General features: G+C 41.7%; 1 protein-coding gene across 1 annotated transcript in view; it reads right to left on the reverse strand.

The window, feature by feature from the left end:
• Positions 1–1,208: 1,208 nt before the first annotated feature.
• The window catches only part of LOC126314466 (farnesyl pyrophosphate synthase-like), a 258,325-nt gene continuing 242,037 nt past the window's right edge, over positions 1,209–17,496 (reverse strand). Inside the window, exons 6-8 of the mRNA XM_049992433.1 lie at positions 15,390–15,467; positions 9,190–9,321; positions 1,209–2,212 (exon numbers count right to left, since the gene is read on the reverse strand). Of these exons, the coding sequence (XP_049848390.1) occupies positions 2,012–2,212; positions 9,190–9,321; positions 15,390–15,467 (411 nt within the window). The 3' untranslated portion in view covers positions 1,209–2,011. The remainder of the gene's footprint in view (positions 2,213–9,189; positions 9,322–15,389; positions 15,468–17,496) is intronic.

The following is a 17,496-nucleotide window of genomic DNA, read 5'->3' on the forward strand; positions in this document are numbered from 1 at the left end:
TCATTGGCGACATGTGACTTTTGAAGTCAATGTCTGCTGGCGACATAAATTCTGTTCTGCACATCTGAATGCCACACTCCAAATACGGGGGATGGACAAAAATATGGGAACACCAAAAACACACCTGATTATCATGCCAAATACTGTGTAAGAAACTTGCTGGCAATCAAAGTAACTTTCAGTGCTCTTCGAATGCATATAGACAGTTCCTGTATGATTTCAAGGATATTGTATCTTCCTGCAAAACAGTGTCAAGATCAGGTGACGATGATGGAGATGACTACCGATCAGGTACCCTTCCCTCCAAAGTAGACCACAAAGATTCAGTAACATTGAAATCTGGTAAATGCGGTAGCCAGGGGATATGCGACAATTCATCCTCGCCCTCGCCAGTCCCAGACAATGCGAACTGTGTGATCAGTGGCCTTGTATTGTTGGAACAGCACCACCATTGGCGAACAGATTTTCTGTCTTGTGATGGACCTGATCAGCCAAAATGTGCACAATATCCTTGGCAGTAATTCGACCTTGCAGAGTAAACATGGGCGCATGGAATATCGCAATACGGCTGCGTAAATCTTCACCGAAACCCGCCATATTTCACTCTTGGCAGCAAGCAGCCTCTATCGTAGGCCTGGGACGACGTACGCGAGACGTAAACCCGGTCAGAAGTTGGAAACAGTAGGAAACAAGATACATCCGACCAAATGACTGTCAATAAAACACTCTCAGGTTTCAAGGCGCGTCAAGTGGTTTACTGCCCACGAGCTTTCGGCAGAGATCTCCTTTGCCATTGTCAAGTGGATGGTTGTCGTGTGGTTGTCACTGCCGTGCTTATATAGCCGCGCCGTCGCTCGTGACGTCAATCGTGACGATTTCTCAGTAATGAGATAATTTCTTGTTTATAGATACCATGTAATATATGAAGGGCGTATGTCAATAGTGGTACCAGTCCATTACCTCCACTTTTCTGCCTATAATGCTTCTGAAATTAATGATCCAAAGAAACAGAAAGAAAGGTTCATCTCAGGCAAGAAGCCATATGCTTGAATATTTCTAGTATCTCAACTGCAGATTTTTCAGCGCTCATTTAACTTTAGGACTCTTTTTCTCAATATGAACAAAAATGGACTTGTACCACTATTGTAATAAGCCCTTCATATGGAAAGTATGGCTGTGAATGATGAATTTGAAAGAAATAAGCATAATACATAGTAATAGTCCAATTTATTAACAATAAACGTTATACATATATACAAAAACACTGTTGACAGTATTTACATATTACTTAAGTCGAAGATGATAAAGTCATTATTATTAACACTTGAGTATATAGTATTGCATAATTCTTTATAAGACAGAAGAAGATACTATATTCAGTAATTAAGGCAACTGGCAATATCGAGAAAAGTAACTTTTATTTGTGGCCATTCTGAGACTGGATATGCGCATTACGTATCCAGGTGAGACTGACCCAGAGCCTCATGCGACGCAGGCTGTTCATTCGCAGGACAAATTTGCAGAAAGTGCGCAAGTCATTAATTTTATGCACTGGTTACCAAACGACGACTTCGGCAAAGAAGGTGAAAGAACAACACTACGAAATTTGTGTGATGTACAAACTTTTATTTTCAAAGCCTCACACTCCTGTTGTTAGGTTTTCTGTCATTCCCCCCCCCCCCCCCCCTCCCGATATTCAAACGTGTCTGTCACTATACCAAAAGCCACAACCTATTTCCGACCAGACACATAAGCTAGAAAATGGGGACCAAAATTAGAGATTCTACGTATCGTCTAAAGTAGGTGACTGCCACAAACCATGAGGTTCAATTACAGGTTTTGTGTCTTAAAAATGAGAAAACCATTTAGGAAACTTGCTAGAGAACTAAGCAGTTCTCTCTTCCATCACACACGCCCTGCACCGTTGAAACTTTAACTCCGCTGTTGATCTAGGGGTCTCAATGAGCACTATACGATCATCGCAGATAGTGGTGGACGAGACAGCGGCCCTTCAGGGGTCCTTGACGTAGATCTTCTCGAGGAACTTGAAGAAGAGCTTGTGCGGCAGGCCGCGCGAGATCTGCTGTATCTGGGTGCAGAGCAGCTCGTAGCTCTGCTCCTCGTAGCTCTTGTAGGTGGCGGGCAGGCCCAGCTCGTCGTACAGCTGGCGCACCGCCTCCACCTTCTCCGGCTCCTTACTGCCGTAGCACTCCTGTAACAGGGGTTACAGCTCTCAGATACCGGCACAAGGCCCCGAGGACACAAGTTACTAAATAATGGTAATGGTGTCTTTGTTTTCTTTTGTGTGGTGAAAGGGACTATACCGTGGCGTTGGCCAACAGGGGGTGCACAAACTGCCAAAACGAAATAAAAATAAAGAAAGATGGGGTTATATCCAAGTATTGGTGCACATCGAAGCTGCAGACCCATTTCGATGTATATCAAACCGTGGACTCCCGAGATGATGAGAAGACGCACGACGAAAGACGAACGTATTGAAAACAAAAAAATACTTCTTGGTATGAACGACACGACGTACATCGACAAACAGTCACTACATGAGTTTTATTTCATTAAAGGAAGTGGAACGGTAAAGCTACAATTTACGTTTCATACAAAGTATCATGATATACGAGTACGTTGTTTGCAGGAACTTAAGAGTACAGGTTGAATTACTATGACTGAAGCGATCAATAAACATATTTATAACATTGTCTGTCAAAAACTTTTGTCAACAAACTGCTAAGCTTGTGTCTCTCAGCCGACGCTCCGCTGTTGAAGTATAAAACAAGACGTGTATTTCCCGCTTCGAGACTTGACAGTGTCGAACGTTCGATACGTATCGCTTGCAGTGGGTCTGCAACTTCGATGTACACCGATTCCTGGACATTACCGAGATGGTTAAAAATTAACTGGGAGAGATACGTGAGTTCTCATTTCCCTCAGGTTCCTACCTTTTCCCTACGAGGAAAAGGCTTTCCCTCGGCCTCCGACTCTAAGCGAACACCGTTGTCAGTGTAGTATCTACAGTCATTTAGTCCAATCAGCATCAGGCTGTATCGCTAATATGGTTTTGTGGTAAGAGTGGTTGGTTCACACGACTAGGTTACGTTCAACAAGGGAGTTCTTGCTCCAACTTCGCTACTGGTTTGAACATGGAACATCACATCGGAATACAAACCATGACATGGATGAAAAAGTAAACAAATATATTTCCATGTCTTGAATGACTGTAAGACAATTGCGGAGAGTAGTATTCAAACCCCGTAATGGAGCATGACTAGTCTCTTCACTCATTTTAAAACAAGGAAAGAAAACAGCGATCAACGGAGAACCGTAAGTAAAGCGGTGTTTGGTAATATCTGCGGCATAAATGCTTGCTTAGGTTGCCAGTGTGGAAACGCGGTCGTTCAGACCCGACCTCTAGCGATATCTTACGCAACAATAGTCCATATCACTCCTCCCACCAACCACTGCCTAAAACAGCGACGTTAAATTGTCTGCATAATGCCGATGTGGAAAACACAGCACTTAGATGCAGTTGGTTTAACTATGTTAGAAGTTGCTAAACCAATTGCATCGAAGTGCTGTGTTTTCTATACTGGAAAGTAATCAATCCGGTTCCTCATAGAATCAGTTCTTATACAATGCTGGAACGATGCGATCAAGTAGCTGCACCTGCTTCAAAACGTAAAATGCCTGTAAATACAGATCATCTGAAGATGAACCTTCAGTGGCTCACAAGCTAGTTAATGGAAGAATCACTCTGTTTAAGTTGTTGATGTAATATTAATTCAAGGCATTCGCTATTTTAACCACAGCTGCAGATTCAACGCCAGTCATGTAAATTTAAAGATCTTGATAAGATTTCAAATTGGTCCAAATACTGCAATTTGTTTTTAATGTTAATCACTCTGAAACTGTCCATTTCATGTAACGAAAAAAAGGAACGTCTTATGATGACTTCAATCAGTCAACACAAAAATATCGGGTTGTCGCAATTTGCGCTGATAAGAAATGGAATAATCAAGTATGTCCTTAGGAAACTTAGGCTCATTGATAGGATACTGGGTTAATGCTACTAGTGTGCAAAGGAGATTCCTTACAAACCACTCGTGTAGTCCATGACACACCGGAACGACAACGATCTCCTTCAGAGACGTGACAAAACAGTCAGTCTAGGTCACACCTAATATTTATTTTTTTGGTAACTAGTTCCAGACAAAAATTTACCAGCTGCAAATCACATTGGCGAAACAAACAGCCAAGCAAAGGTACTTAGAGTAGGACGCCAATGGTAGCTAGGACGGCTGGAATAGTGAGCGTGTGCCCGTATGATAACCTTTGGAGTCCTACTGAAGTATCCTTGTTTGGCTGTTCGTATCGCCTATGTTACACTCTCTGGCAAGATGTAAACGTTGTAATAGTTATTTGTAATGCACAAAGGGGGCAGCTTCTTCAGATTCTAGCCGCTAACATTGGACTGTTAAATTTTTAATGTCCTTTTAAGTATTTTAAATATATTTGTGGACTATAATCAATGTTATATTATGTTTACACGTACAATATGAGGTTAGCTTCTATTGTGCATACGACGTTTGCTAGTTTCTTTGCTCATTGCTGTACTCTAATTATCACGTGTGGAAGGGTGAGCGGAGCTTTCTCATTGAAACTCCTAGCATCTACATGCTAGTCAGCAAACGTTGACTAGTAGCTTCTGGTACGTCCAACAGCTCCGTATGTCGTCTCTTCAAGTCACCAAGGATACATACATATTTTATCATGTTGCTTTAATTTAGTTTGTATGTTGATTAGCTTGAAATACTTGGCCCATTTTATCAATTTTAGAATCAGTTGTCTCAAGATGATCAAGTTTGACTTAAACCAAGTAGCAAAATACGAGTAAATAAACATTAGTTGCGATCGAGACTGACTGTCTTTGCTATACCATCCTATAATATTGCTCAAGAGTGTGGGGCCTATGCCAAATAGGACTAACAGGAGATACACAATGTACACAATCAACGCCAGAAGGTATGAACACAAGTTTTTTTGTGCTTGGGAAAGCATCACAGAGATGCCGAAAAAATACTGATTTGGCAGACTCTTGAACGAAGATGTCAACTGTCTCACGAAAGCCTTGTTACAAAGTTTCAAGAACCTTCATAAGGGAGGAAGTGTTATCGAAGCAGTCTTGGCAACATGTTGGCGAGCACTGTAAAGCCAGGCCGTTGATTGCTTTGGACGAAGAGCTGCACGCCAGGATACAGTCATTGTTCCGTAGGCAACCAAAAACATTTTTCCATGAAGGCATTGGCCATCTTGTTTCACAGTGCGACAAATATAGTAACATTTATAGCCATTACTTTTGAAATAATAAACACATTTACCTATTTGTTCTCCATCTGTCTCATTTTCATTTGACTGTCCCCTTATACTACAGAAACCTAAGTATCGCTCCTGTAGTGACCGCGAGGTCAAAATTACATTAATTACACTGAGGTGAAAATTGGGAAATTTGGGATAAGTTCCTATGGGACAAAACTGCTGAGTATAGCGATGTGCACGAACAGATGGCAGTAGTATCGCGTACACAAGGTATAAAATGGCAGTGCGTTGGTGGAGCTGTCATTTGTACTCGGATGTTTCATATGAACAGGTTTACAACGTGATTATGCCCGCAGGGCTGGGATTAGCAGACTTTGAACGCGGAATGGTAGTTGGAGTTAGACACAAGGGACATTCCGTTTTGGAAAGCGTTACGGATTTCAATATTCTGAGATCAACAGTGTCAAGAGTGTACTGAGAATATAAAATTTTAGGCATTACTTCTCACCACGGACGACGCAATGGCCGACGGCCTTCACTTGACGACCGAGAGCAGCGGCGTTTGGGTAGAGTCGTCAATGATAACAGACAAACGACACTGCGAGAAATAACTGTAAAAACTGTTGTGGGACGAACGAAGAACGTATACGTTAAGACAGTGTGGCGAAATCTTACGTTAATGGACTACGTCAGCAGACGTAGCGACTGCCTTCGCTAATAGCACAACATCGCCTCCAGCGTCTTTCCTGGGCTCGAGAGCATATCGTGCGGACCCTTCAGGTCTGGAGAACCATGGCTTGGTCAGACGAGTCTCGATATCATTCGGTAATAGCAGATGGTAGGGTTCGAGTGTCGCAAGGACCACGCGAAACCATGGACACAAGTTGTCAATAAGGCAGTGTGCAAGCTGGTTGTGGCTTCATAATGGTGTGGGCTGTGTGTACAAGGAATGGACTGGATCTTCTGGTCCAACTGAACGGATTATTCACTGTAAATGATTATGTACGTCTTTTTGGAGACCATTTACAGCCGTTCGTGCACTTCATGTTCCCAAACATGACAATGTGCCATGTCACCGGGGCAAAATTGTTCACGATTGGTTTGAAGAATATTCTGGACAATTCGAGCAAGTGATGTGGCCACCCAGATCTCCCGACATTAATCCCGGGACCTAATCGAGAGGTCAGTTCGTGCCAAAACTCCTGCACTGGTAATACTTTCGCAGTTATGGCGGTTATAAAGTCAGCATGGCTCAAATTCCTGCAGGGGAATTCCAACGACTTGTTTTCCGTAAGGTTTTTGATACCGTTCCTCACAAGCGACCATTAATCAAATAGCGTGCATATGGAGTATTGTCTCAGTTGTGTGACTGGATTAGTGATTTCCTCTCAGAGAGGCCACAATTCGTAATGATGGGCGGTAAATCATCGAGTAGAACAGAAGTGATATCTGTCTTTTCGCAAGGTAGTGTCATAGGGCCTCTGCTGTTTCTGATTTACGTAAATGATCTAGGTGATAATCTGAGCAGCCCCCTTAGATTGTTTGCAGATGACGCTGTAATTTACCATCTAGTAAAATCATCAGACGATCAATTCCAATTACAAAATGATCTAGAGAGAATTTCTGTACGGTGCGAAAAGTGGCAATTGGCAAAAAAATGGTTCAAATGGCTCTGAGTACTATGAGACTTAATTGCTGAGGTCATCAGTCCCCTAGAACTTAGAACTACTTAAACCTAACTAACCTAAGAACATCACACACATCCATGCCCGAGGCAGGATTCGAACCTGCGACCGTAGCGGACGCGCGGTTCCAGACTGTAGCGCCTAGAACCGCTCAGCCACTCAGCAAGGCCGGAAATTGGTACTAAACAAAGAAAAGTGCAAGGTCACCCAGATGGGTACTAAGAGAAATCCGATAAATTTTGGGTATACGATAACTCGCACATATCTAAGGGCTGTCAATTCGACTAAATACCTTGGTATTACAATTATGAGCAACTTAAATTGGAAAGACGACTTAGATAATATTGTGGGGTGGGCGAAACAGATTGCGCTTTGTTGGTAGAACACTTAGAATATGCGAAAAAACCACTAAAGAGACAGCCTACATTACACTTGTCCCTCCTCTTCTGGAATATTGTTGCACGGTATGGGATCCTTACCAGGTAGAATTGACGGAGGACATCGAAAAAGTGCAAAGAGGGGCAGCCCGTTTCGTGTTATCGCGCAAAGGGAGTGAGAGTGTCACTGATATACGCGAGTTGGGGTGGCAGTCACTGAAACAAAGGCGTTTTTCTTTGCGGTGAGATCTGTTTACGAAATTTCAATCGCCAACTTTCTCTTCCAATTGCGAAATTATTTTGTTGACACCTACCTACGTAGGGAGAAATGATCATCATAATAAAATAAGATAAATCAGACCTCGAACGGAAAGATTTAGGTGTTCCTTTTTCCCACGCGCCATTCGAGAGTGGAATGGTAGAGAAGTGGTATGAAAATGGTTCGACGAACCCTCTGGAAGGTACTTAAGTGTGAATTGCAGAGTAACCCTGTAGATGTAAATGTAGATGTTAAATTCATGCCACGTAGAGTTGGTAGAGTATGCTGGGCAAAAGGAGGTCCAATGCTATATTAGGTTGTGGACTTTTGTCACCTCACCGTATAGCGCACTCACAGACATGCAAGCAATGAACTTCCCGCGCCCCAAACTCAAATAGACCATAATAATAGTGTCTGCAACATTCCACCCAACGTGGTTTGCCATACCGCGAAGGTTGTTGTTGTTGTTGTTGCGGTCTTCAGTCCGGAGACGGGTTTGATGCAGCTCTCCATGCTACCCTATCCTGTTAAAGCTTCTTCATCTCCAATTACCTACTGCAACCTACATCCTTCTGGATCTGTTTAGTGTATTCATCTCTTTGTCTCCCTCTACGACTTTTACCCTCCACGCTGCCCTCCAATACTAAATTGGTGATCCCTCGATGCCTCAGAACACGTCCTACCAACCGATCCCTTCTTCTAGTCAAGTTGTGACACAAACTTCTCTTTTCCCCAATCCTATTCAATACTTTCTCATTAGTTATTTGATCTACTCAGCTAATCTTCAGCATTCTTCTGTAGTACCACATTTCGAAACCTTCTATTCTCTTCTTCTCCAAACTATTTATCGTCCATGTTTCAATTCCATGCATGGCTACACTGCATACAAATACTTTCAGAAACGACTTCCTGATACTTAAACCTATAGCCGATATTAACAAATTTCTCTTCTTCAGAAACGCTTTCCTTGCCATTGCCAGTCTACATTTTATATCCTCTCTACTTCGATCATCATCAGTTATTTTGCTCCCCAAATAGCAAAATTCCTTTACTACTTTAAGTGTCTCATTTCCTAATCTAATTCCCTCAGCATCACCCGACTTAATTCGACTACATTCCATTATCTTCGTTTTAATTTTGTTGATGTTCATCTTATATCCTCCTTTCAAGACACTGTACATTCCGTTCAACTGCTCTTCTAAGTCCTTTGCTGTCTCTGACAGAATTACAATGTCTTCTGCGAGGCTTAAAGTTTTTATTTCTTCTCCGTGGATTTTAATACCTACTCCAAATTTTTCTTTTGTTTCCTTTACTGCGTGCTCAATATACAGATTGAATAACATCGGGAAGAGGCTACAACCCTGTCTCACTCCCTTCCCAACCACTGCTTCCCTTTTATGTCCCTCGACTCTTATAACTGCCATCTGGTTTCTGTACAAATTGTAAATGGCGCTTCTCTGCCTGTATTTTGCCCCTGCCACCTTCAAGGTACTGACAACCACTGCCTCGGTATTGCAGGGAGTGCGGCGGCTCCGCGTACCTGCATGAAGCGGCGCTGCTGGTCGGACGCCCTCTGCAGGGCGACGACTGCCAGCCAGGTGCACTTGCCGTCCTGGATGTCCGTGCCGGCGCCCACCAGCGCGGGGTCGCCGTAGCAGTCCAGGAAGTCGTCCTGCAACAGCGACGTTCATCTCGCAAAATAAGCTCTTACATTCGTGCACCGAGACACTGACAAAAGTGAGAAGTTTCACGGAACGTAGCAACAGTCCAACATTTAGCGAAATTTGTGGAAATGTACCGGTTGATCAAAAGGTCAGTATAAATTTGAAAACTTAATAAACCACGGAATAATGTAGATAGAGAGGTAAAAATTGACACACATGCTTGAAATGACATGGGGTTTTATTAGAACCAAAAAAAAAACACCCCATATTGCTAGACGCGTGAAAAATCTCTTGCGCGCATCGTTTGGTGATGATCGTGTGCTCAGCTTGGCCTCCCAGGTCCCCAGACCTCAGTCCGTGCGATTATTGGCTTTGGGGTTACCTGAAGTCGCAAGTGTATCGTGGTCGACCGACATCTCTAGGGATGCTGAAAGACAACATCCGACGCCAATGCCTCACTACAACTCCGGGCATGCTTTACAGTGCTGTTCACAACATTATTCCTCGACTACAGCTATTATTGAGGAATAATGGTGGACATATTGAGCATGTCCTGTAAAGAACATCATCTTTGCTTTGTCTTACTTTGTTATGCTAATTATTGTTATTCTGATTAGATGACGCGCAATCTGTAGCACATTTTTTGAACGTTTGTGTTTATTTGGTTCTTATAAATGCCCATGTCATTCCAAGCATGTGTGTCAATTTGTACCACTCTATCTACGTTATTCCATGATTTATTCAGTTTTCAAATTTATACTGACATTTTGATCACCCGGTAGCGAGTATTATATGATTAAGCTTTCATTCCACTCCGAACTAATGTCCACCATTACCAGTATCAATAGTGGCCATCCTGAGCTTACATTTCAGAAAGATAATGTCGGCCTGCACACGGCGAGAGTTTCTAGTGCTTGCCTTCGTGCTTTACAAACCCTACCTTGGCCACCAATATCGGTGGATCTCTCCCGAACTGAGAACGTTTGGAGCATTATGGGAAGGGCCCTCCAACCAACTCGGGGTTTTGACGGTGTAACGCTCCAACTGGACAGAACATGGCAAGATATCCCCCAGAAGGTCATCCAACAATTCTATGAATCAATGCCAAGCCGAATAACTACATGCATAACGGCCACAGGTGGACCAATGCGTCATGGACTTGCTCTACTTGTGAAGCTCTTTCTCTTCAATAAATTATCCAGTTTTTCTGAAATTGTAATCATTTGTCTGTCTGTGCGCGTATACTAAGTGTAGCGATTTCCGTCCCAGTCAGATAATTCCTTCGCGGTGCGTCTTTTTGGCTGAAATGGCTCTGAGCACTATGGGACTTAACATACGAGGTAATTTGTCCCCTAGAACTTAGAATTACTTAAACTACCTAACCCAAGGACATCACACACAGCCATGCCCGAAGCAGGATTCGAACGTGCGACCGTATCGGTCGCACGGTCCCAGGCTGAAGCGTCTAGAACCGCTTGGCCACAACGGCCGGCGCGTCTTTTTCTAGCGTCTACAATAATTGCTGTTCCTTGTGCTCTTCGCAAGGCTTTTCAAAATAAATCTAAATTTGGTGAATGTGAAAATGCATTGTTTTCGCTACTAATTATGATAAACCTTGCGTATCACTTTTGCACTATGGGCGCCTCTGGCTGCTTCTCAGCCTGGCGTCCCAAGACGACGCTTGTGCACCTTGAAACTTAAACCGTCCGTGTACATTACCTTCCTTGAATATACCATTTGGTACTCTGGTAACAGAGGGTTGTCTCAAAGGTTTCCCATTCCTGCTACATACTGGCGAACATTCAGCCATTTTTCAACAGTTACAAAATCAGTAGTGTTGTCGTATCCAATAGCTCCCTACAACTTGATTCCAGGAGTTGGATTTGAGAATCGCTGCTTCCTGCGACCTTTAACGGGACCATCTACAGACACGCCGTTCAGTGGCCCACTTCAATGTGACTGTACAGAACGCAAGTCTTTGTTGTGTGTGGCTTGGTGTGAGTACTAAACAACGCGTGGTAACTCGAGATCTTGACCCAGTTTCCATTAGCTTGTTCCCGACTGTCTGCGGTTACATTCTGCCAGTATTTCAGCTGTAGTCATCTGTCCTTTTGTTAGGATCAGTAGAACAATCCTACGACCTTCTCGTGCCGTAGTCTTCGAGAAAGCTCCTCTGCCTACTCTCTTTGCCACACGTCCTGAGTTCATCTCGTTACCACTATTTCTACTGCATTGCAATACACACAGCTGTCTGTCTAACATATAGTTCTGACGCACCCACGCCCAAGAGCAAGCCCTGTTTCGGCCTCCACTGAAAAGTTCTATTAATGTCAGGCACAATTGAAGGCCATCGCATACTTCCATTATTCTTCATCTTTAAGGAATGGCCTTTTTCTCTCCTGAAAATAAGCTAGCATAAAAAAGTAAATGAGTTATCCACCTGAAAATTCTTTTGAACACCTCAGTGCTTTAGTAGGCACGGGCAGGAGGTGGTGTGCTATTGCCTTCCTCCTACCTCTGAACTGAGCCAGTTGTAGGTGGTTTAACGTGGAATCCGAACCACGGTGCACCCTGGCATTTTTAATATCAGCAAACATAGCCAGAGATGAGAGAAATGACAAGTGACAGAATAAAATACTACAGTTAATCGAGGATCGAATCCAAGGCCTTTGGATTTGCAGCCAGGTACTTCACCACAGAGCCACAGCACCATGGCCAAGCTAACATAAGCATTAAATTTTAGTCAACATATCCCACAGCCACAGAAATTTTGGTAGCGCTCCGTCAAGTCGTTCAAGATATAACACTTCCTATATCTGGCAATGTATACCAAATACGACACTTTTTATAGAACTACGCTTTGTAAGAAGTGGCGACGGTAAAACTATCTTCAACACGAGGGTCGTTTTGAGCAATGCAGTGCTTTAGAAGACATGATCCTATTGTGTACCTCCAACAATTGAACTGATTTGAATAGCGAGTTATCGGTGGATCTAAACTTAACGTGGGCCAATACTAAAATGTAGAATTTCACGGCCGGAAATATCATGTCCATTATAATTATCCGGGCTGTTATGCCGTGGTCAGTAGCGAGCCAGTGGGTGTGTTGGACCTTCTATCGACCCCCTTGAAGATGTCTCCCGCAGTCGGAGACGAAACGCTGGGGATTGAGACAAAATTCATCAACCGACCACGGCATAACAGCCCGGATAATTATAATTAACGTGGGCCCCCACCAACGGTGCAAAATGGCATTTTTCACCTTAACAGATACTTGCCAGATGTGAAAGAAGGTAAGAATAGATATTATGAAATGTAATGAACTACGCTTTTCTTCTTCTTTGACTTCTCTGTATTGCGATAGAAACAGACTGCATCCTATTCACTTCCCTCTGCCCCGTGTCCCATGCTTCTCCTTTAACCTACTAATTACGTCCTCATTTATAGCAGCATTCAGCATTCCAGTCTTTTTTCTTCTTTTCCATGTCTTCCTAGCAAACTTTCTTTAGATGATCCTTTGTTGTGGGCAATTTCTTCGCGGTATATGCCTCATCCAAGTGTTTTCTTCATTATCTTATTCTCAGAAGCACTTCTTTATTTGTCATTCTGTCAGTCTATTTCACTTTTAGCACTTATCTCCAGAAAAACCTATCAAACTATCCAACGACCCCGAATGATTTTAGAAGTTCCAAAGGAATGTTATTTATGCCTTCCGCCTTATTTGGTTGCAAGTCTTCCAGAGTTGTGTTAAACTCTAATACTGGATCTCCTACATCTTCCATACCACTCCCATTTCTTCTTCTGTCACTTCATCTGACAGTTCCTACGTCTCCTAGAGGCCTTCAATATACTCTTTCAACCTATCTGCTCTCTCCTCTGACTTAAATAGCGGATTCCCAAGCCACTCTTAATGTCGGATCCCTTGCTTTTTAATTTCATCGAAGGTTATGTTGGTTTAAAAAATGTGCTGAATCATTCCTTTTAATGACCATTTCATTTTTTATTTCTCCGTATTTATCCTGAAGATACTTTACCTTGTCTTCTTTATATCCTATGTATTTTATTCCCTCTCCTCTGTATGAACTACAATTTTTCTACTTTTAGCGTCGTGTTCATTGTGCGAGACGTGTGTGGGAGAAGTCAGTATGTTCCTCTAATTATTTAGGAATGTGGATCTCAGAATTCTATAATTAAGACTTTCCACAACGCAATCTTCGCCTCTTGCAGCTTGTTGAGATTACAGATACGCTCACGCTGACAGAACAAACCATTGCGGATATTCTAGCTCTCTTTTGTATGAGGGTTTGCTGAAACGTAATGCCTCCGAATTTGTTGTGTGAAAAATCGTAAGGCTTTTTAAATAAAACAAATGTTATTAAAATGCAACATCCTTATTCTTCGGGTCTACATATTTATTTCTCAATATTGTCATCCTGGCGGCGAACATATTTCTCCAACGAGAGACAGGTTTGTTGAGACCGTCACTGTAGTTGGTTTGCCTTTGTTGACGGAGCAACAGCCTCACCTTTGCTTGCACCGTTTCATCACATTCCAAGTGAAGTCGTAGAAGAGATCCTTTAAGTGTTGGAAACAAATGAAAATCGGCTGGGTTCAAGACAAGATTGTATAGAAGGTGATCGATGACAGTAAACCCAAGGCGAAGGATTGTTGCTGGTCACATCTTTCGTGTGTGGTCTGGCATTTTCATGCTGAAGGAGAGAGTGTTCCATGTGCGGACGAACTCTTTGAATTTTCTTATGCTCTGACATAGTTACGTTACACACCGCCATGTTACATGCTTCAGTTGGGAGCCCTGTAGCGAGAGAGGGCTGCAAATATCCGGACATGAAGAATAAAGGCGTAAAATGTGAATAACGTTTGTTTTATTTAAAAAGCTTGAAGAGTTTTCACATAAAAATTCGGAGGAATTACTTTTCGCCGGCCTGAGTGGCCGAGCGGTTCTAGGAGCTTCAGTCTGGAACCGCGCGACCGCTACGGTCGCAGGTTCGAATCCTGCCTCGAGCATGGATGTGTGTGATGACCTTGGCTTAGTTAGGTTTAAGTAGTTCTAAGTTCTAGTGGACTGATGACCTCAGATGTTAAGTCCCTTAGTGCTCAGAGCCATTACTTTTCATCATGCCCTCGTATTTCTTATTTCTTGCACATGGCTTACATTTTCTATTGTCGAACTCAACTTCCTACATATCCAAAAGATTTTACGAGTTCTAATTTTTTTTTCTTTTCAGTGATATTACGATGCCACAGTTCCATTGACTGATTTACATCATCTTAGTCTTTACTTCATTTATCTTCATTCCATACTATTTTTCTCTAACACTTGCAGCCTCTCCATCACAAATTGTACTTCTTCCCCTGATTCAGTCAACATCGCTTGATCATCTGTGTACTCTTGTAATTGTAGTTATCCCTTCTGTTCATACCGTTATGCCCCTTGTTTTACCAGTGCACTGTATTGTGCATAGCTTTATAGCCAGTTGTGATATTGCTGTAATTCAGTTTAACCTCTCCAATAAATAAGGTGACCTCTGGTTAATACTGGCTGTATGTAAGATGCATCCTCAAGACAGTAAATGTTACCTAAAAAACCCATCTACTTTACAAAAATATTCTAGTACGACACATTTGCAAGAGCAAGAGACTAACATATGACTAGAGAGTAACATATGACTAGAACAAAGGAATTTGGAGGTATTATTATCTAACAGTATTATCATTAAACTAGATATTATTAAGTAGTTTGCATGAAGTGATCTCTCACTCAATGTTAAAGAAAAACCACACACATAATATTTAGTTCTTATAGATTTATTAAACGATCTGAATTTAGTAAAAGGATGTTTAAAAAAACAGCTGTATACCACTAAAGAGCATTCATCTGAAACTTTAAAAGTGCTGTCTAATAATGAGGAAAGCACATTGAAGGTATATTTAAGTATTCCAGTACACAGAACACCTGAAGAATTCAGATTGACGTAAATCACAACTTCTTTTATTCTATATTTGTGTAACTGAACTCACAGAATTTTAAAATCTTCCAAAGTGGTCAAATACCTACCATGACCTGGTAGAATTTTCCCATCTCCATCAGAATTGTCTTGGCCTGCCTGTGGATCTCTGGGTCCTGGATACCAGCCTGAAAAAATATGACAAAATCTGATGAGAATGCGGCTATACAAACATTATCTCTCACTGAGTCATTATACTTAACCAAATTAATAAATATAAATAAATATTATCCAAATTTTCAAACATAGAAATATCATAGGAATATAAAACCAGAACACTGCATACATATTGTTTGCACGATTTGTGACTATTGTTAGAATGCTTAGACAATTTTCAGACTGATTTGGAGGGATTTGGAAATAGTTGAAGATAAGTATATTGTATAATTGACAAGATCCTGACTTGCAGTTTTTTTCATTATTATCTTTCTATACAGTCACAAAGTAATGATGAGAAAATAAAGATTTAATAATTATCAAATCATACAAATTAAGCTGTTTATCTCACTGTTCTCTTACTAAATCGTCGCGAAAGTCTCAAGATAAAGTATTGACTATTGTCTAAACAGCCAAATAGGCAAAAACTGAGAAATGCTGTAACTTTATAAGTGTAAGTCTCAATACTTGCAACTTATTTACTGATTAAAAGCCGTGAACAAAACCATATGTATTATTCAAAGAGACTAAATACCATTTGGCAATGTAATGATGCAGATTTTAAGCGTTAAGAAGATCATAATGAATATATTTTTCATTATACTGGGTAGCTATAATTAAACTTTGACTACCTAAGAAAGCATCCATGAAAATCGAGCGATAGTGGGACAATGGAACTATGTTGAAATATTTGTAAGGATATGCAGAAGAGAAGTGATGTTGAAACCATTGAAAGAAACGTATTTTAATTTCCACTTGAGAGAGTAACATTAGTTAACTGCGTACCATGTTCACGTTCCAGGTTACAACCGTTGCTCTATGAGACGGCCATCTGCATCCAGGACAACCTGGAACCGCACTGGAGATACCATTTCACAACTTCTCGCAGCACTTTTCGGACGGTGGACCACGGAATGTTCAACTTTCGTATCGCAGCTCGTTCGCTACTTGCACGTCACACATTGCGTCCGGCATTCTCAGCCATGGCACGGTAACTTCTTCAACAATTTTTGCCGCAGTTGGCTGTCGACCTCTTCTATGAGCAATTTCCAAATCGCTATTTAATTCGAACTTCCGAACCACGTTCTTCAACCCGGGCGAGGAAAGAGAAACTCTAATATTCCTTTAATGTGTCGATATTTGCGAAGAGCAGCATCACTGCTGATGATGTTTTGATGAAACAGCGTTACGAGCTAAGTGCAGCTCACCTTGTCCAGACCCATGTCGACTGTCTGCAACTGTAATGCACACTGACGCTTGTGTTACAGCGCCACGTCGCCCTACCAGTAACGGCGCCTAACGGCAAGTCATGACACTAAAATTAGTAACAACACAAATCCTGTGCCACCCAGTCTGAACATCATTTCCATAAAGTTGGGTACCAATAAAATAAAGAGTTTTCCGTGTACTTTCCCTCAAGTAGCGAAAGTTCAATTAGAAGAACCATGTATGTGGGAAAGCGTATGAAGGAAATATCTCACAGGTAGCAAGTAATGGCTTTCTAATGCCAGTGCATGTTAAAGATTTTTTTTTTGAATGTTTATTGCACCAGTCATAAAACAACTTGGTATTCTTACAGATTGAATGGACACAGTCTAAGGAGCAGAATGTAATGTAATGTTATATAATAACCAGTAAGTATTAATTAGGAGTAGTTGTACTTTCATATGGTAGAATTTACTTCCAGTTCAAAGAATTTGCTCGATGCTGCCTGTAACAGTTCTTGAAAGCTAGCAGCAGTGGTTTCGTACAGGCCTCCAACGAGAATGTGTTAAATGTTACCACTCAACAGGAGAAAATATTACTGAGGTTTTACAGAAACCACTGGAAGGTCGACGTGAGCGGTCTTGTTTATTTGGCAGATAAAAAAACGAAAATAAACAGCTAGCTTTGGCATATTTCCGAAATCAACGTTTCTGTCATGGATAGAAGGATTATTCCTTGTGATGCTACCGTGTGAATATATGTAAAATATTTTAAGACAGTGATATAATTGTTTTC

The sequence above is a fragment of the Schistocerca gregaria genome, unplaced genomic scaffold (genome assembly GCF_023897955.1).
Source record: "Schistocerca gregaria isolate iqSchGreg1 unplaced genomic scaffold, iqSchGreg1.2 ptg000561l, whole genome shotgun sequence".
In the NCBI taxonomy this organism is placed as follows: domain Eukaryota; kingdom Metazoa; phylum Arthropoda; class Insecta; order Orthoptera; family Acrididae; genus Schistocerca; species Schistocerca gregaria.